Below are 21,452 nucleotides of genomic sequence, written 5' to 3'. Positions count from 1 at the left end.
GAGGCCTGTATGTTCTCTCTGTGGAGCGTGACGTGGAGCGCAGGGCGAGAGAGAGTGTGTGTGTGTGTGTGTGAGAACAGCACCTGGAGGTGAGACACCCACACCTCAGACGTCATCTGGATTAACTTAACCATTCACTATGCTTTCTTCATAAAGGTTTCATTTAGATGTGGTTGACTCTTCTTGAAAAGGTAATAATCAAATACAAAGTAATTTGGATTGAATGTTTTAACTAAACACAAGCATGTCCAAAATGACAAATTACCTAATGTTGTTTTTCATGGAGTTATGCCATTGTTAAAGCAATGACTACATTGACTAATTCAGGAAGTTTTCACTCAGGGTTTGAGTTTTTTTTCTTTTTCTGTATGAATCAAGACAACCTTCCAATTTCTCTAAGTGACTTAAACTGCAGTTCATCGACTGGCCACTAGAGACAGGCTCCAAAAGAGCCAATCCCATAAACCCCCATGTTAAAATGCCCAACATTACAGACGAAAAAACATTTACTGTCTGGTGCAAAAAGTGGCTTTGGTCTATATAGCTAATTTTGCCCTTCATGACGACTGTGAGCGGTTTAATTTATTTTTTTAAATAATTCATCCATTTAAATTATATAAAGCCTTAAAGTTGTGCACAATTAAGGGCGTGGCCACTTGAGTGACAGGTGGATTGCCGCTGATGTCACTACTAGCCGTTTGTCTGCTGTCTGTTAGCGTCACTCACGTCTCCTCAGCTAATCCGCCTCGCTGCACATTTTCTGTTATCCGGGAGTGACGCTGCCAAGATGGCGACGGCCGGCTCCGCCCACTTTGGGCTTTAAAAACGCTCTTCAGAAACCAGGTGACGTCACACACACTACGCCCATATTGTTTTCCAGCCTATGGTCTGAATGTTGAGTTTGTTCAGCCTGTCAGGATCTGCCAGCATATTGCCCACTGCCTATTCTCCAACATTTCTGGCTTTGGTAAGAGGAAGAATGTCAGTCAAACAGATGTTAACATGAACATTTCCCAAATCCAGCATTCTAGGAGACATGATCCCATGAAGTCTGTTGACTAGCGTCTGTGTGTGACGTGTGGAGGTCTGTAGCGTCCACTACACACTGTTTGAGCTGTTCATGAGTCCTGTTTTATAGTCTGTATTGTAGGATTTAAGATGGCAAACAGTTGTAAAACAAGGCATAAGCTCGGCTGTAATCTCTTGATTTTCATTTCCTCTAGATTAGTTAGAGCTGCAATCGACAAATTACAGCTCATAAGATGTTTAAAGTTATTAGAAGACACGGAGGCCACAATAATGTTAAAATTACTCTATTTACTTTTTAAATTCATGTTCCTGGTCTTATTCTGAATGATTCGTCAGTTCATGCTATATCAGACTTCGGAAGTTACACACACACACACACACACACACACACACACACACACACACACACACACACACACACACACACACACACACACACACACACACACACACACACACACACACACACACACACACACACACACACACACACTGAAGCACTCTGCTGTCTCACTATATGAGGAAATGAATGCATGAACTTCATCTCCAGAGCATTTTAGACGTAATTAATTAGATGTGTTTTTTGATTATTAAAATTTAATTAAATCACTAAAATGGAATCCTGAAAAATTGAAACGGAAAACACAGAATTTGTTCAAAATAAAATGGAATTTGAAAAACATGTAATGTTTGTTAAACTTTAAATAAATTGTTGTTAAATTGTTTAAGTTTCATGATTTCAATTAATTAGACATGCTTTTTGATTACTAAAATGTAATTTAACCATTAAAATGGAGTCCAAAAAATTTAAATGGAACAAAAGGAATTTGGGAAAAATTCAACCGATTTCATAGGACCTTAATTAAACCTACTTATCTTACAGTTTTTTTCGATTGCTAAACGACAGTGGGCACAACTGGAGTCGCATGTGCAAAACTCTAACTACAGTCTGCACAGCAGCAGTTCATGTGGACCAAACTCTAGTTCGTTTCTCATTGCTTGAACACAGTTTTCAAAACTCTACACACTTATCCCATGACTTTAACCACAACCTGCACAACACTGTGGATTTACAGCACTTTGTTCAAATGCTAACACACTGCTGTCAAAACTGTGAACCACACATTCAAAACAGAATAGATTTCAGCCTTGTGCCTTTCAAACACTGCTGACTGCAATTTCAGCTGAAAGGCTAAGCAGGGGTCTTGTTTTAGACTTGTTAGTGAACACACACACACACACACACACACACACATATATATATATATAGGTAGAGCTCAGAAAGACTAATTTTGGAAATGGAACAAGGAAGACGGGTTTTGATGGGAACTGATGTTGATGAAAGCCTGTGGCCTGATGCTAGAGAGAGGCAGGATTAGCCCCTGTTATTTGTTCGAATTACAGTATGTACTTTTAGTTTCTACCTTTTTTTTCTCATTACTGTAAATCCGTAAATTACTACAGACTATTGAAGCAAACTGCTAATTTTCATTTACCTTAAAGAATTTAAATAAATCATGTGAAAGAATGTCACTCTTTTCTTTGAAGAAAATATTACTTTGTATGAAGTCACTGAAATTGTTCAAACTGTAAAGATGAAAAGTTAGTATTTTCTGTATTGGTGTTTGATGCTAGTGTTTTTACTCTCAGTGTGTTCTGAGTGTGACAGTGTGTGTTATCTCAGTGAGGGTTGCGTAGTGTTTGGCTGCACTGAGCCTGTTTTGAGCCGTGTGTTAAGAGTTGTGTTGCTCTGAGTGAGTTTTGCAGGTGATGTGAACTGTTTAGCTCAGGTGATGTGAACTGTTTAGCTCAGGTGATGTGAACTGTTTAGCTCAGGTGATGTGAACTGTTTAGCTCAGGGGACTGTTGGTAGTGCAGACTGTAGTTAGAGTTTTGCACATGTAGCTCCAGTTGTGCTCACTGTCGTTTAGCAATTGGAAAAAACTGTAAAAGATGTAAAATTTATGTCATACTTTTTCATTGAATATCCTGACTCTCTCTGCACATTACCCACTTATTTCTAAATGACAATGATTTGGCTATATCTATTAAACATTATTAATTCAACAGTCAAAATAGACTGTAGCAATTAACATTTTGTCAGAACCTCTAGTAAATAACATGTTATTGTAATTAGTTGTGTATTCAGAATTGGTGGAGAATCATGATCTCTATTTGATACAAAATCTTGCAGCTCTAGTATGTATGAAAGATTGTTGAGTGGGACTCTTGTCTTGAAGGACAGGCCTTGTGTGTGTGTGTGTGTGTGTGTGTGTGTGTGTGTGTCTAGTCTTTCACGTGCCCCTCACTGAGCCTTGCTGATTCATGAGGAGCTGTTGAAAAGCTCAAACAAAGCAGCGTGTTCATGGCCTGGCCGTATCCCGTCTGAACCCCGTGCCGGTGGACTCCTGCTGACGGACGGGTCAGGTGACGCCCGCTGCCCGTCACATGACACACGTGCCACGGTGTATTATGGATGTGTGTGGCTTCATCAGGAAAAAGAACATTTCAATATCAAAAGTGGAAAACATTACACACACACTCGGTTCTGTTATCTTTGTCAGTCAGTCATAATGGTATAATGATTTTTTATACTGTACAATGCTGTATTTTCTATTCCCAAACCTGACCCCTAAACTACCCATCACACACAACTTTCTGCATCTTCAAAAACATATAATTTAGTATATTTATTAACCCATTCCCCTCGTGGGGAAACCGCTGGCTGGTCACCACAATGTAGGTAATCTCAGGTTTCACTTAGTCTTGCTCAGTGGGGTTTTATCACAATAGGTATTCAGTCAAATCTAGCTTTAAATGTAGATGACCCATCACACACAACTGCATGTTTGGACACTTCTGAGCTTCTAGCTGTCTGTCTGCTGTTTTTTGTTCATCTTTTTGCCTTTGTTGAAATGTTTTCTCAGTTTTTACAGTTGATAGCTGTAGTAGCATGCGTAGTTGCCTATTAACTTCTCTAACTTGGGATGATCAGTCCAGAGGAGGAGACTGAGGTGTTGGAGATGTGAGAATTATACAACACATGTGATTCCCATGGCCAGTGTCGATGATGCAGGGATATTTGACTGCTCAGTGCAGTGAGGAAGAGGATGGGACCGGACAACATTAAACCTTATGAACTGGTGTACGGCTGTTTGTTTCACACGCTGAAATAAAGCAGTTCTCACTCGGTCTGTTGGTGTCATTAGTCCTCCAAAGTACAGGCATTATTAGCAGACGTTTATCCCTCGTCCAGCTCATCTGCCTTGTCGATATAAAGGTTGACCACTTTTCCTTCCTGTATTTATATCATTTGTTGTTCTGGAGAAGCCCGTTTAGAGAATCCGCTGTGAGTCAGGTGACAGGTCACATTATTTGCTGTCATTATTAGTTGTTGAATGGTGTTTGATTTGAACAAGCTTCTTTTTAACCACTAATCACAATGTGTGTATGTGTGGTAACAAAAAGTGTTATTTGCCCCCCACCGTCTTTCAGTGTTATTCATCGAGGGCTAGTGGTGATTTTCTGTGGACAGTACTGCCAAAAACATTACATGTTCAATACAGTATGTCCTGAAGCCATCAGCTATCAATAATCACAACTCAGTGTCACCCGTATGAATCCCGTCAACACTCACTCATTTGGTCAAGGTCAAGTAAGAGGACGACAGCTTCGCGTGCCCTTCCTGCGGGGATGAATATCCTGAAGAAATGCGCTGGTGTGGAGTGAGGAGAGACTGAAGCCCACATCTGATCACCGCTCTTCACCGCTGAAGATATGAGAGATGGTGTGTGTGCGCTCGTCCTCCGGCCGCTCTCACTGACCCTGATCCAGCAGAGGTCGATACGGCCCCCGGCTCCTGCGCTCGCATCGAACTGCTGTTGGCTTTTTCCACAGTCCGGACTCCAGCTTTATGTGTGCCGGGACAGGATGTTGTAAAGTTCCCACATTGTCATTGTAAAGTGTGTCCTCTGTGTGGATGTGCAGGGTCGTGTATGTCCCAGGAGCCTCTGCTTTCGTCACGCCATTGTTTCTGTGGAGGAGGGACTCTTCCGGTGTTTGACCTTTCGCAAACATAACTCTGCTGTGAATGTGTGTGTGTTAGGGGTCGTCTAGTCTTGAAGTCATGAGTATTTTTATGTTTGCAGTTCATTTTCACTTGCATTAGTGCAACCTTTACATAGTTAAATCTTCCTTCAGACGACAGCATTATGAACCCCTTGTGACATGAAGAGAGCTTTTCTTGAAGGTCAAGGTCAAATACTAAAATCTTACCAGACTTTCAAATATTCAGATCTCCATTTTATAATGAAAATAATATGATATTGCTCTAGAGAAGGGGTCCAGCCTCAATCAAACACTCCTGAACCAGATAATGAAGGTGTTCAGGGTTACCTGAGAACCTCCGGCAGGTGTTGGAGACTGAGACTGATGTGTCTGCAGGATAGGTTGGAGACCTCTGGGCGATGAGTGGGTGATAATTGGTCTTGGCATTAGTTTGCTATATCTGCTGCCTGTAGAGACTCCTGCTAGAGGCTGAATTCATTCTTCCCTCAATAATTAAAAAAAACGGCAACAATTGTATGTGGAGTAAGGCTCTTACAGTGAAAGTGCAAGAACAGTTAATGAACATTACAGTCCATGCTGTTTAGTATCGCTTAAACATTATTCACATGAGACTAGTGTGAAAGAATCACACACTGATCTGTGTAAAGTTATATATAATCTCTGAAATTTGTCAAGACCATGTAAACCCAGAGACTCCAGAAAGTGACATGACGTACTTGAGCAAACTCGCACTGGGGCGGGTTCACCATTTTGGGGCCCCAAGCAAAGTCAGGACCTCAGGCCCCCACACCCCAACATTACGTAACATTTTACTCTGAATTGCACAACAGTAACATTGAATGTAATTAATTGAGACATTTCAAAAATATATATTTATTTTACTTTAAACTGCATAACAAAAAATTGTCGACACTTTGGTACTTGCTCCCTCTAGCTTTAAGATATAAACCTTCTTGGTTTTTGGATTCATCAAGATTCTTTTGACCATTGTCTTTAATATTCAAAATTACACCGAATCCATTTAGCCATGAGAAAATAGTTTTAGCTTGAACAATTGTCTTGTTATTGTGAAATAGGCGATCTGATATTCCTATTCTCAAATAGTGATTAGTGATTGTATCTAGTCTTTTAAACACTTTTATGATGATCATGTTAGATGACAATGGATGACCGACACCACCATGATAGTTTGCTCTTAAGCGCAGAGAATCAGAGTTGTCAGATTTACATCCACTTCTCCTGAAAGACATGAGAGTAAGTGACTGGTGATCTGGGAGAAGAATACAAAGTAAAAGTAAACTATTTAGTTATCTACACGATGTATTTCTGACGTGAATAAAACACAATGTCAAATTAGAAGAGTTTTAATTGCCGCTTCTATAGACATCAGTGTATGTATTTTACAAACTAAGTATAATATTCACCTTATTCCGGAAGTAGCACTGGGTGGCGCCATCCGCGTAATCTCACTTCCTGGTTTAGCTACTTAGCGCTTTGTTTGCCCTGGTCCAATCTGTTATCTGTCTTGATATAAGTAGATAGACTATAATATTATAGCCAAATGCGTTGGCCTATGGTTATTAACAACTGCTGCAACGTACTAAAGTACATTTCACTTGAAGCTTTTGAAACAATGCCACAATCAAATTATTTAATAGCTGTGTCTTTCTAATAGCTATTACTTAGTTATGAAGATGTGCACAAACACTACTACATGTAAAGTTTGAAACATTATTACACCACAGTTTGTTTGCTTAATCACCAGATACATTTGCATTTGCCAACAGATGAGAAAAAAATTGCCACGAACTGGTGTAGAAAGAAAGAGCCTCAACTAGATGAACAAGAGGGTAACGTTAGCTTAGCTAACTGCTAGCTGCAATTTCTTATGGTTTGATCTCTAACACAAGTAATGGCTGTAAAACAAATCCAGCGACTGAATTCTAGAGGACCATAGCTTTCAAACAAGCTATAGCATGTGTATGTGTCCTGTAGTGAGACCATTACAACATTAGATGTTTGTGGCTAATGTAGGCTAAACACTACACATCGGCCGGGCTGCGATCAGACAGGCAGACGGGTCATATAAACACCTAAAAGTCGTTTAAAAATTACCCCGAGAAACAGTGCATTGCTGTGCTGTTGGTACACACGTACATAGCACATTTGGCACAAATTAGCTTATCTTATGTGACATTTTATCAGTGAGACTTCTCTGCAGTTCTCCTAGAAATTGAATGAGGGTCCGCTAAACCGGAAGTTGGTTTACAACGGAAGTACTGGACAGAAGTAAAAGTGGGCGGGGCGGAATAAGGTGAATAGGCCTACGTGTATTTAAATGAAACCTAAATGAAACGTTGTTGTTGTTGTAAAAAACCTGCACAGTTGTGATATGACACGCACTAGCTTGTCCGTCTCACCAAAGCAACACGCCGTTTTGGTTAGTTTTAGTTCACCGAAAGATGAATGCCATCATTTGCTTAACCTCATGTCGTTCCAAACCCATATGACTTTTATGCATCTTCGGGAAACAAATGTGGAGATTACCTATTTCAATGAATCTGGGAGATTTCTGTCCCTCCATTTAAACTGACGCTTCAAAACTCGCATTAAGAATCATGAATGGAGCAGTTTAAATCTGCTCATCCTTTAAAGCAATCGTGTCTCTTCTTGGATTAATTTAGGCTTATTCACATATAAACGGTGATCAGGGAACAGTGTTTGCAGCTTTCTAAATTTGGTTATGGAAGCAATGTTTATGTAATTGAGGTCATCAGCTGATTTAATAGCTTGGTCAGCAGAGGCCCTCAAACTTGCGGGGCCCGACGTGTGTGTGTATGTGTGGTTAACAACGCTACTGCTCACACACTGACATTATAGTAATAACCTTTAAATGAAATGAATAAATTGAAGTAATGTAGGTTGGAGGCTTTCTGTCTAGAGCAGTTATCAGCATGTTATTCCATAAAGTCTTCACATCAGATGTATTAATGCCTGTGTGTGTGTGTGATCGCAGGAGCCGTTTGAGGACGGGTTTGCTAACGGTGAAGAGCTGACCCCTGCCGAGGAGGCCGCCGCTAAAGAGGCGTCCGAGTCCAAAGGGGTGGTGAAGTTCGGCTGGATCAAAGGAGTGCTGGTAAGATGAGTATACCAGTCAGAGTCAGGCGAGTTGATGATGTATGACACTTTGAATGAGAGGGTCGTTTGACTTGTGACTTGTGGCAGCCATTTAAATCAAAGACAGGAATGTTGATGAGTGAGACTTTCCTGCTGTGGGTGATAATTGATCTTTCATGAGTTTGCTATATCTGCTGCCTGTAGAGACTCATATTAGAGGCTGAATGTTAAACTGTCATGCTGTTGTAATGTTTACTATGCTAATGCTCTCAACAAGCTGTGGCTTTGCTCAGAACAGATTATGACACAGGAGGGGGGATTTGAATCCAGAAAAAGCTTTATGGTTCACAGATCTGCTCTGCTTCTTGTCTCTTGGTCAATATTTTGACAGGTCTTCCTCGTCCTTGAAGTTGTCCTCATTTTCACCTTCCCAGTCTTAACATTTGACACCAAACAGCTTCTCATAGTGTCGACAAGTGAAAATTCATTTTCATCCAAAGTGTCTTTCAAACCACGCAGGAATTCATTCAGTGTTTGAAAGCGTTGTGTGTTTAGAGGACTGCTCCGGGTTCTCCCACGGCCTTTGCTGTGTGATGTCCGTTACCTCAGAAAAAAATCAACTCTTCCCTCAATTAAAAAAAAAAAGAAAAACAAAGAAAAAAAAAATTGTTTGTGGAGTAAGGCTCTTACAGTGAAAGTGCAAGAACAGTTAATGAACATTACAGTCCATGCTGTTTAGTATCGCTTAAACATTATTCACATGAGACTAGTGTGAAAGAATCACACACTGATCTGTGTAAAGTTATATATAATCTCTGAACTTTGCTGTCAAGACCATGTAAACACAGAGACTCCAGAAAGAGACATGGAAAGAGTACTTGGAGCAAACTCACACACAAGAATTACTGTAATAATCTTTAAATTGAATAAAAGTAGCACGTAACCAGAAGTTTATCCACCTAGAACAGTAGACACGCCACTAAAAGATAGTTTAGATGCTTTACAGATCAAATAAACCACTTAAATACGTCAAGTCACCTTTATTTCTATAGTGCTTTATAGAATACAGATTGTTTCAAGCAGCTTTACAGAGATAACAGGAAAATAATATATTTCAGTTGAAGTCAGTTCAGTGTTGATTCGGGTCTGGATCATCAGTTATTAAATTAGTTCATTTCGTCTATAAAGCAGTTCTGCAAAAATGATGTCATCGTCCAGCTCAGTTCAGTTCTCACACAACAGCGTCAGATCAGTTTAGACTGAATCTTAAAGGGTTAATTCACCCAAAAATGAAAATTCTGTCAGTAATTCCTCTCCCTCATGTTGTTCCAACCCCGTAAGACTTTCGTTCATCTTCAGAACTCAAATTAAGATATTTTGGATGAAATCTGAGAGCTGGCTCACTCCTTCATAGGCTTCATAGGCTAATAGGTAATCGAAATCTGCCAGCCCAGAAAAGTTAGTAAAGACATCGTTAAAATAGTCCAAGTGACTACAGTGGCTCAACCTTAAGTTTATCAAGCAACGAGAATACTTTTTTGTGTGCAGAAAACCCCCAAAAATAACGACTTTATTCAACTATTAATGTTCTTCCGTGTGGGCCTCTGAGTGAGTTGACGAGAGCAACACGACGCATGTGCCAGAACTGAGAAGATGACCGAATTACTGCCAGAATTTTCATTTTTGGGTGAACTAACCCTTTGAGGTTCCCCAACATAACATACCATCTCTGTTCTGTTAAAGCCTCTGGAGGTCTGGGAAGGTTTATTTCTTCTGTTACTCTAACAGTGATAACTCTTTTCTGGTGTAATGGACATGCTGTCTATAGACTTAAGCCCACAGCTTTCCTTCAAACACGGATGGGTTCCTGTCCAGAGGTCACTGGTCCCGCTGAATGCCACGGCCGGTCCGTGACCTGGTTTGAGAAACGGCTTTGGTCGTTGATGTTCTTGTCAGCATGAGTCTAAACTGCATCCTTCCTCTGTGCAGGTGCGCTGCATGTTAAACATATGGGGTGTGATGCTCTTCATTCGAATGACATGGATCGTGGGCCAGGCTGGAATTGGTAGGTTTGACTTTGGTCGGCCGTGTGAATTAGCACTTCAATTCACAAGCAAACTCTTGTTTTCCATCGAGCTGCAGTCATTTGTCATGCACATGCTGAATGTCGCTGTAAGGCGCTGTGAGTTGACCGGCACCGCACCGGAGAACACTTATGAAGCCGGACGCACACGGCTCGTGTTTAGTGCTGTCTTTGAGGAGCCATGAGTCGGCAGAGATGTTCACTGTCCTTTCACATTTTTATTTCCACAGCGTACTCCTGCATCATTGTTATAATGGCAACGGTTGTGACTACCATCACAGGCTGCTCGACGTCTGCCATCGCAACCAATGGCTTTGTACGAGGAGGTAATCTATAAAAGATGAAATGTGCATTGACACTGCATCAATGTAAATCACTGATAATAATTGTTATCACACAGGGACCCTTTGAATGGTCTTTGTTTGGATAAAGTTATTCACCATGTGCAAAATGGTCGTTTTTTTTGTGTGTGTGGTCATTTGGTGTCTGTATATGTATGATCAAATACCCACTTCAAGCAGGAACACATCTAATCAATCATGACACAATATGTATTTAATGCATATATTTCTGTAAACATCCAGTAAAGCTGCACGACTGGTTAAATTGAGAATCACAATTATTTAGTTTCAAACAGAGATCACAATTGTCCCACGATTCTGAACAGATAACTAAACAAAATAACATGTAACCGACTAGAGGTTTACTAATCATTTACACAAATTATGGAAATAGTGTTGACATTAAGCTCATCTTTAGACAGATGAGTCCTCTTTGCACTCAACATAAAAAATATAATGGAAAAGAGGAGACTTTCAGACTTTTGCAGTGTTTTGTCATTTTGTTCTTTGGGGTCTGGAGTAGTATGTTCAATAAGAGATAGTAGTTATGATTGTAACAGGGTTGATTCATAACCTGCGGCTTTTTTTTTCTCACACAATTGCGAGTTTACATCTGACAATTCTGCCTTTTTTTTCAGAATTGCATGTTTATATCTCGCAATTCTGACTTTATAACACGCAATTGGGAGATATAAAGTCAGATTGCCTGATATAAAGTCGCAAATGTGTGTTAAGAATTGTGAGTTTATAACATTCAATTGCGACTTTATATCACGCGATTCTGACTTTATATCTCCCAATTCTGAGAAATAAAGTCAATCGCAATTCGCAATAAAGAGAAATCGCAATTGTGAGATGAAAAAGTCGCAATTATCTTTTCAAATGTCTTATTCTGTGGCGGAAACAAGTCGGTGGACCTACAGCAACCAGCTCAGTTTAGCTTGAGAGCAGCATGACTATGGCGGGTCACACTGTACATTCCCAAAGCATGGGTAAACATCCTTATTTGCAAATGTTCAGTGTCACTGATTGGATGAACGTTTTCATAAAGGCTCTAGCATTGCTCCGGAGCAGGGTTTCATAACCCCAGGTAAAAGCGGTGCTAACCCCGCTTCTAAATTAGCTGTGTTTAGAAGGACGATAACCTGGGCTTAGTGCAGTGTGAAAAGCCCTTTATATTGTCCCTGAAGTCTTCAGAATTGAGTTTTTTTTTTTTTTTTTTTTTTGGCTGCGTAGTCTTTTTTTTTTTTTTTACTCTGGCTAATTGTCTCTTATCTAATTATTTCCACTAAGGTGTTCTCGTCTGAGTGCATGAGTGTGATGACACATCTAACGAAAGCTGAAGGTACACGGCATTACGCTTCTAGTTCTCACAGCTTGTGGGGAAATTCAATAGTGTTTTGAGATCTCAGGGTTTTTCTCTCAGGTGATTGAGCAGTTCACTGGCAGTCTGGAAGTCAGAAATGGATAGTTGACCCACTCTTTACTCTCACAGTGTGGAAGCGATATCAATATTTTTCCATGAGCTCCTCAGGCATTAGTTATGAACCCAGTCATGAGAGGGTGTGTATTTGTAGGATTGGGTTTGTTTGAGATGCTCATGGATATTTATCTGTCGCTGCCACTCTTTCCAGATAATTTACATTTTCCCACACTCACAGGACATTATATTTACTGCTTGACATATTTCCTTTTTCAGCATTGCATGCAGGTTTTTTAATAGTGTGTATAAATGTGCTAATGCTTCGTCACTGCGGTGAGTAGCCGTTAATATGAGATTAGGCCTAATCGTCCCTGGTATTTCAGTAATTTATTAAACACCCCCCCCCCCCCCAATCCAATCCCCCTCCCCCCCACTTTCATAAATAAGATTGATCTTAAATGCTCACTCGAGTCTGTGCCAATTCTCAATCTGGGCACTTTTTTTTTTTATGGGGTGTGAATCTTTTGGAATCTCATGATTTGATTACAATCGATTCTTGGGGTCATGATTCAGTTAAAAATTGATTGTCAATATTTAATAAAATTGTGTAGATTTTATTTGCTTTTCAAACTCGTTTTTGAATTTTAATTTATTGTCCCCGGCCCACCTTTTTATATATATCTCATGTTATTGTTGTACTTCAATCAGTTTATAATAATAAATAATTTCCTACCTTTTTAATTTTTTAGGATATTGGTATCACTAGTTATATTGTTTTTATTTGTTCTCATGGTACAGTTTTGCCATGTCTGTTTATTGTATTGCGTTTTTAAGGGCCATGATTTGCTTATTTGTATGATATGTGGCAACCCTTCACTGGAGATTTAATGAAGAGAGGGAAGAGTTCAGAGAGTAGACGGAGAACAGCAGTATGCAAACTGAACAGAATCTACCATTAGTGAAATTATGTAATAAGGTCGTTTAAATTGCACACACCTCATAACCGCATTATTATTTTACTCAAGCCCAGTGGAGACTGAGACGCTGCTCAGCCTTTTATATTCACCTCTCAGTGCTTGAGCTCTTTTGCATAATTAAAATCTGTGATTATCAGCTGGTTCCGATCAGTGTCCGATCCTTTAGAGTTATATATTATTTAAGGCTGTTTTCTTTTCATTAAAATATTGATATGAACTGCTGTTGTCAAGTAAGCTTAATTTATATAGTGTGTCCCCTGTTGCAAGCCTGTGCGCTCTCTAAACTGTTTGGGTGCTGCACTGGTCTTTTTTTAATATGGCAAGTTTTTTTTAAGCATAGCTGAGAGTACTGCACTTGTTATTGGTAACCCAGTATGATCTTATCCACAGGGGTACGTGCTGAACCCCTTCCTCTTCTCAGTATATACTACACACTGGGACTTATCATTCAGGCACACAGTTTTCAAATGGTTTGTTGTGACTGATCTGATGGCACACAGACAGCAGGGAGAAAGCAATGCTTCATGTTTAATGATAACCTGTTATAAAACCCCATGACGGCTAAATAAATAAATAAATTCTTAAACAAGAGAAGACAACACTTCTCATGTCTGTAAAAGGGTGTGTGTCAAATCAAACTCGACGATATTTGATAAACATGGTTTTGTGTGGTGAATAAAATGTTGCAGAAAGAAGGAAACCATCAAAACTTGCTTGAGTTGAGCCACTGACTTGACTTGAATGAGTTGAGCCACTGACTTGACTTGCTTGAGTTGAGCCACTGACTTGTCTTGCTTGAGGTGAGCCACTGACTTGACTTGCTTGAGGTGAGCCACTGACTTGACTTGAATGAGTTGAGCCACTGACTTGACTTGCTTGAGGTGAGCCACTGACTTGTCTTGCTTGAGTTGAACCACTGACTTGACTTGAATGAGTTGAGCCACTGACTTGACTTGCTTGAGGTGAGCCACTGACTTGACTTGCTTGAGGTGAGCCACTGACTTGTCTTGAATGAGGTGAGCCACTGACTTGACTTGCTTGAGTTGAGCCACTGACTTGTCTTGCTTGAGTTGAGCCACTGACTTGTCTTGCTTGAGTTGAGCCACTGACTTGTCTTGAATGAGTTGAGCCACTGACTTGACTTGACTTGAATGAGTTGAGCCACTGACTTGTCTTGAATGAGTTGAGCCACTGACTTGACTTGCTTGAGTTGAGCCACTGACTTGACTTGTTTGAGTTGAGCCACTGACTTGACTTGCTTGAGTTGAGCCACTGACTTGACTTGAATGAGTTGAGCAACTGACTTGAATTGCTTGAGTTGAGCTACTGACTTGTCTTGAATGAGTTGAGCCACTGACTTGACTTGAATGAGTTGAGCAACTGACTTGAATTGCTTGAGTTGAGCTACTGACTTGTCTTGAATGAGTTGAGCCACTGACTTGACTTGCTTGAGTTGAGCCACTGACTTGACTTGCTTGAGTTGAGCCACTGACTTGTCTTGAATGAGTTGAGCCACTGACTTGACTTGCTTGAGTTGAGCCACTGACTTGACTAGCTTGAGTTGAGCCACTGACTTGACTTGCTTGAGTTGAGCCACTGACTTGACTTGCTTGATTTGAGCCACTGACTTGACTTGCTTGAGTTGAGCCACTGACTTGACTTGCTTGAGTTGAGCCACTGACTTGACTTGAATGAGTTGAGCTACTGACTTGTCTTGAATGAGTTGAGCCACTGACTTGACTTGCTTGAGTTGAGCCACTGACTTGACTTGCTTGAGTTGAGCCACTGACTTGACTTGCTTGAGTTGAGCCACTGACTTGACTTGCTTGAGTTGAGCCACTGACTTGACTTGCTTGAGTTGAGCCACTGACTTGACTAGCTTGAGGTGAGCCACTGACTTGACTTGAATGAGGTGAGCCACTGACTTGACTTGCTTGAGTTGAGCCACTGACTTGACTTGAATGAGGTGAGCCACTGACTTGAATTGCTTGAGGTGAGCCACTGACTTGAATTGCTTGAGTTGAGCCACTGACTTGACTTGAATCAGGTAAGCCACTGACTTGAATTGCTTGAGGTGAGCCACTGACTTGACTTAAATGAGGTGAGCCACTGACTTGACTTGCTTGAGGTGAGCCACTGACTTGACTAGCTTGAGTTGAGCCACTGACTTGACTTGAATGAGGTGAGCCACTGACTTGAATTGCTTGAGGTGAGCCACTGACTTGAATTGCTTGAGGTGAGCCACTGACTTGACTTAAATGAGGTGAGCCACTGACTTGACTTGCTTGAGGTGAGCCACTGACTTGACTTAAATGAGGTGAGCCACTGACTTGACTTGAATGAGGTGAGCCACTGACTTGACATGCTTGAGTTGAGCCACTGACTTGACTTGAATGAGGTGAGCCACTGACTTGACTTGCTTGAGTTGAGCCACTGACTTGACTTGAATGAGGTGAGCCACTGACTTGAATTGCTTGAGGTGAGCCACTGACTTGAATTGCTTGAGTTGAGCCACTGACTTGACTTGAATCAGGTAAGCCACTGACTTGAATTGCTTGAGGTGAGCCACTGACTTGACTTAAATGAGGTGAGCCACTGACTTGACTTGCTTGAGGTGAGCCACTGACTTGACTAGCTTGAGTTGAGCCACTGACTTGACTTGAATGAGGTGAGCCACTGACTTGAATTGCTTGAGGTGAGCCACTGACTTGAATTGCTTGAGGTGAGCCACTGACTTGACTTAAATGAGGTGAGCCACTGACTTGACTTGCTTGAGGTGAGCCACTGACTTGACTTAAAGGAGGTGAGCCACTGACTTGACTTGAATGAGGTGAGCCACTGACTTGACATGCTTGGTTTGTGTGCATTGCAACTTGAGACTTGCTTGAGACTTGATGATAGGGACGTGTGACCTGCCCCTAACTCTGCTGTTCATGCATTCAAAGTGGTATGATTTTCACAATATTTTTTAAAAGTCTCTTAACAATGCAAAGGGTGACAAATAAATCAACCTTGAATTGTCTTCTGAAAGTTGATCTGTTTTAATGTGTTCTTCAGGTGGAGCATATTACTTGATATCTCGAAGTCTGGGTCCAGAGTTTGGCGGCTCCATTGGTCTGATTTTTGCCTTTGCCAATGCTGTAGCCGTTGCCATGTACGTCGTTGGCTTTGCAGAAACTGTTGTTGAGCTGCTCATAGTAAGAGACTCATAGTATATTCTCTCACACAATGCTCATCATTTATTGCTTTAATATGATTGTGTATAGAATGGTAGATAAAATAATCATAATATGTGTTTGTGTCTTTAGAGTTCTGGTGCGCTCATGTTCGATCCAATTAATGATGTGAGAATCATTGGAACCATTACGGTCATCCTGCTTCTCGGCATTTCAGTGGCTGGAATGGAGTGGGAGGCCAAGGCAGGACATTTATTGCGTATTCAGTTTTCTTTGAACATTAGCTAGTTTCTAACCTTTGAATTCATGAGTTGTCAACATGATTTTGTTTCATAGGCTCAGATATTCCTCTTGGTGATTTTGATCACTGCCATTTTCAACTACTTTATTGGGTCCTTCATCCCTGTTGAGTCCAAGGAGAAATTTGGATTCTTCGGCTATGATAGTAAGTGCGATGTAAAAAATCATCTAGACTGGTGGTTCTCAACTGGTTTGTTGTGACTGATCTGATGGCACACAGATAGCAGGGAGAAAGCAATGCTTCATGTTTAATGATAACCTGCTATAAAATCCCATGACAGCAAAATAAATAAAATCTTAAAAGAGAGAAGACAACACTTCTCATGTCTGTAAAAGATTTTGTTTTGTGTGGTGAATAAACTCAATGCAGAAAGAAGGAAAACCATAAAAATTCAAGAGACACAGAAACTATAATGACAAGCCTTCTGATAAATAAATGAATTACCACTTGAAGGCCACTTGATATCCAAATTAAAACTTTGGTCTTTAATGAAAATCATTTAAGAAACAGTTGTTCAAGATTCTTGTCACAGGCTACTGGTAATTTTTTTTACTGGTAGGTTTTTTTATTTTTCATGTGGTGTTTTCTCTCTCTATTCATCATTCACCTTGTTTTTTATATAATGTAACTACATAATTATCCAACCTCTTTTTAGCTGGCATCTTTGCAGATAACTTTGGCCCAGACTTTCGAGGACAAACGTTTTTCTCCGTTTTTTCCATCTTCTTCCCGGCGGCCACGGGCATTTTGGCTGGTGCCAACATCTCAGGAGATCTAGCAGTGAGTGTTGCCATTCATTTCCTCACCACATATTTATTGTTCCTCACATACACAGTTCGTCACTGCCAAGGATCTCTGTATATGTGTAATTTCTCTTAGGACCCTCAACTGGCCATCCCAAAAGGAACACTTTTGGCTATTCTCATAACGGGCCTCGTGTACATTGGTGTGGCCATTTCTGCAGGTAAACGCTTTTAGAATTGCATATCATATGAAGTAGTACTGTATGAGTTGTTTTCTGATCCGATTCATTTGTTGAAAGGTGCTTGCATCGTGAGGGATGCTACAGGTATTGAGAGTAACATTACTCTCAGTGGTATTGTAAACTGCACTGATGCATCCTGTAAGTTCGGCTATGACTTCAGTTCCTGCAAACAAATGGATGAGGCAGGAAAGTCTGCCTGCAAGTTTGGCCTTCACCATGATTTTCAGGTACATCATCAACAGCAGACACTTTTTCTACATTATCACTCTGTTCCAAATCCTAGTGATTTCACTGAGCAGCATTTTTAGCCTTCGTAGTTGTACTCCTGATGCAAAGACTCTTCCACATGCTAGACTTTGGCCAAAATTAGGTATCCACTTATAAGCAATACACTTATTAGCAATACACTTATAAAAGGAAGAGAACGCACCATGATTACCTTTGAGAGTTTTGCGACAGGCTTTACTTTATATTTGTGTGCGCTATGTATTTTTGTTTGTTAGAATGTCATTATCTACATGCTAGGGGTGGGCGATCTGATGAGTTTGTATTGTGATCGATATTGAAGATGTCCACGATCTACTTTTCAAGCGAATCATAGATCTTGATCTTTTGTCCTAGTAATATCGGGACTTTTATTTTGACGGCTCTGTGAATGGCAGCGCCTGAGCACAGTGGTCACATTCTCCGTCTTCATTAGTTTACGGTCTCGGTTTAACAGTTTTGTCGAAATACGTTACTGGATAGAACTGTTAAAAATTGTATACGAAAGAGTATCATAGCGTTTGCTTTCATATTATTAGATAAAGGCAAACACTATTAATACTTTCTCATTTACTGTCAGCATTCAGCATATGCGCATTTACATCATTTAAACAAATCTTTCAATATCTAATAAACATTTAATTTCACAAACCTTGCAGGCTTAGTTGAATCCAGCTGTCAGATATTCTGAAGTCAATCAACGTGTTACTGTGCGTGACTGTCAGTTCAGCTTCACTGGAGACGCACGATCAACAAACTTTAAACCCTTGATTTCAAACTGTGCTGCGCTATATTCAGTGGCCCACTATGTCATATTCATGTCATTTTCACTGTGCTCTATGTAAAATTAGTGTTAGCTTGTCTTTTTTTGAAAAAATATGATTCCCAGCGCTTACAAATTGACCAGATTACTAAGTGCCCTGTTGATTACAGTGTTTACTTCCTTTTTTATTCATATTTTTTCCAAACAATTTCTTTATTTCTTTATATAAAATACAGTAATATGATTACAGAATCAAGAAGTTACAATCTCAAGTAAGTCGGTTTAATTTAGAGATGTATTTTTTTAATTCATTTATATAAGTTTTCGGCCAGTCTGCTCTTTTAAGATATCGGCATTGGCCTTCAAAAACCAATATCGTTCGACCACTAGTTTAATGACTATTTTGACTACTAATTGTTTAATGCAAGACTGTGTTTTAAATTGTGAAAATAGATCAGTCCATAGGCTTGTTCCAATCTGGATATTCTCGATAGTAGCCTACATCTCAAAATTGGGAGGATTGCGATTCAGATCGTGATTGTTTGTTATAAGATTGTGATATGAAATTTTGGGAAGATCGCCCACCCCTACTACATGCTAATGTCAGATGTCTCTACTGGAAGCCCTTGTGGTTCATGTGTGAGCGCTCAGAATCACTTCCATTACAGTAAGGACGTAAACGCATTAAGCTTTGGAACAGAAAGACACTGAAAGGTTTGGTGACTGAATGTCATGTGCTAAAGGTCATGAGTGTGGTGTCGGGCTTCAGTCCCCTCATCACAGCGGGGATCTTCTCTGCGACCCTCTCCTCCGCCCTGGCGTCTCTCGTCAGCGCCCCGAAAGTCTTCCAGGTGGGTGTCATCTCGAGTTAACAGTAGTGTAGTGTGTGGTTCCACTCCAGTGCCTGTATGAGCTCAGAAATGTTGGAACTTGTCTTGCTGGTTTGAAGGATTTTTCCATTTCCCTCAGGCTTTATGCAAAGACAATATCTATCCTGGAATCGGTGTTTTTGGGAAGGGCTACGGCAAGAACAACGAGCCCTTGCGAGGATATTTACTCACCTTTGGCATTGCCTTGGCCTTCATTCTTATTGGTAGGTGGAAATAAACTAATCAAATTGTTTTATTCATCACAGATGAGGTCACCTCACTCTGGCATGCACTTGTTTTTCATTTCTCCAGCGGAGTTGAACGTCATCGCCCCCATCATTTCCAATTTCTTCCTGGCATCATACGCCCTCATCAACTTCTCTGTGTTTCACGCGTCACTGGCCAATTCCCCCGGTAAGACTTTCTTCTACTTTTACGAGTTGTAAAACTGAACCGGTTGAGTTGTGATGAATTCATGCTGTAGACAAGCTGGGTCATGTCTCCACAGACACCAGAGTGCTCAAATATCATTAGTGTCAGTATGGCACATCTCAGCATTCATTCTCTGAAGTGTGAGGAATTTAGATTTTGAATGTTGGGTGCAGTTTTTTTATTATCTGTCATTTTCCATGAATGAGTTAAAGAGGGGGACTTGAAACTGACAGTTGTGTTATTTCAATAAAGCGTCAGTGAAATGAGGTGCTTTAAGGCCCTGATCATAATCACCACAGACCAGTGGTACTGTAGTTTTCTGGTTTGGCAAGCTGTTTTGAACTCCTGAAACAAACTTTGTGTTGGCCTGATTTTGTTTAATATGATGTAACACCAGTTTGTTCTTGGATTTCGCTAGAAGTATATAACGGCCTTAACATTCAAATATGATGATGTTGATCCACCTCAGGAAGTAATTTTTTTCCATTTATATTAGTATATATTTGAAACTCTGTTACTAAATTATAGGGGCATGTCTAAACCTTGATTTATGTGATTATCATTACTTGCTAGCAATAAATATGTAATAACCGCATGAATGAAGTCCTAGGTAAAATGAGTTTAGCCTTAATTAGGAATAATGTGACCATATCCAAAAGATTAACAGTAATTAACTATAATTCGCAGAAGGGTAGAGTGGTTGAGCTGGATAAATGCAGTCACCAACACAATTTGTGTAGAATTGGAGAGAATGCAGTAGGAGTGTGACGAGACCCTTATCTCACGAGACGAGACACGAGATTGGGTTCACGAGAATGAGACGAGATTTTTGCACAATATTCTATAGAAATCCTCAATGACAAAATTCATGACTGGAAAAATAGTCTGCAGGTACATTTTGAAATGTTTTAACTAATAATCTAGTAATGAATCTCATTTCAGTTCTACTTTGATTATGAATTATCAAATGCATTGAAAGACAACAATATATAAGCACTGTAAAAGGTTTTGCCACAAACTCAACTGACTGGCTTTTCTCCTGTATGATTTAACATGAGTCTCTTCAGAGCTTGCTGTACATTTATGAGCTTCCAGAATTTCTGATCGAGGCTGTGTGTGACCTCATAATTGAACTCTTTTCCACAAATTGAACATAGAAATAAAACAGCATAAATAACTAAAATATTTTTTTTCTTAGTCTGATTATGGTTGCACTTGCACTTATTGTTTGCACTTAATAAAAGTACTCTCTCAGTATTCAAAGTGCAAACAGAGACCAGAGCTACAACTACACAGTCCAGAGATGGGACTGATATTGGGAGACTGGCTATTGTATGCAGCCTAATTTGCGCGCATCAGGGAGCTTGCTCTTTACTTTCACTTTCAGATTCGCAATTGCACATACTCTGTGTATCGGGAGCAGCGATGCTGAGCGCGCATTCTACAAGATAAGAGATTTATCAGTCGCTTCACGAATCATCCGCCATCACGCGGTCAGTGAACTGTGTCCTGCTGCACTGTGTGCGACTGCAACTCGTGCTGGATGAGCAGAGCAGACGTTTACAATAGTTTACAATGGTTTTTATTTCTATAAAAAAGCAAAATGACAGTGGAGGCGGGACCG

At 40.3% G+C, this 21,452-nt stretch overlaps 1 protein-coding gene across 2 annotated transcripts in view; it reads left to right on the top strand.

Moving 5' to 3' along the window:
- Positions 1–21,452, top strand: part of slc12a2 (solute carrier family 12 member 2) — a 64,163-nt gene that overhangs the window by 18,319 nt on the left and 24,392 nt on the right. For both annotated transcript variants that reach the window (XM_079860865.1, XM_079860864.1), the window contains exons 2-13: positions 8,114–8,233; positions 10,204–10,279; positions 10,528–10,623; positions 16,096–16,235; positions 16,347–16,457; positions 16,551–16,659; positions 17,171–17,295; positions 17,395–17,479; positions 17,558–17,727; positions 19,271–19,378; positions 19,497–19,620; positions 19,709–19,810. In XM_079860865.1, the coding sequence (XP_079716991.1) occupies positions 8,114–8,233; positions 10,204–10,279; positions 10,528–10,623; positions 16,096–16,235; positions 16,347–16,457; positions 16,551–16,659; positions 17,171–17,295; positions 17,395–17,479; positions 17,558–17,727; positions 19,271–19,378; positions 19,497–19,620; positions 19,709–19,810 (1,366 nt within the window). The remainder of the gene's footprint in view (positions 1–8,113; positions 8,234–10,203; positions 10,280–10,527; positions 10,624–16,095; positions 16,236–16,346; positions 16,458–16,550; positions 16,660–17,170; positions 17,296–17,394; positions 17,480–17,557; positions 17,728–19,270; positions 19,379–19,496; positions 19,621–19,708; positions 19,811–21,452) is intronic.

The sequence above is a fragment of the Squalius cephalus genome, assembly GCF_949319135.1.
Source record: "Squalius cephalus genome assembly, chromosome: 24".
Classification (NCBI taxonomy): Eukaryota; Metazoa; Chordata; class Actinopteri; order Cypriniformes; family Leuciscidae; genus Squalius; species Squalius cephalus.
This window is presented reverse-complemented; position numbering and strand designations above follow the sequence as displayed.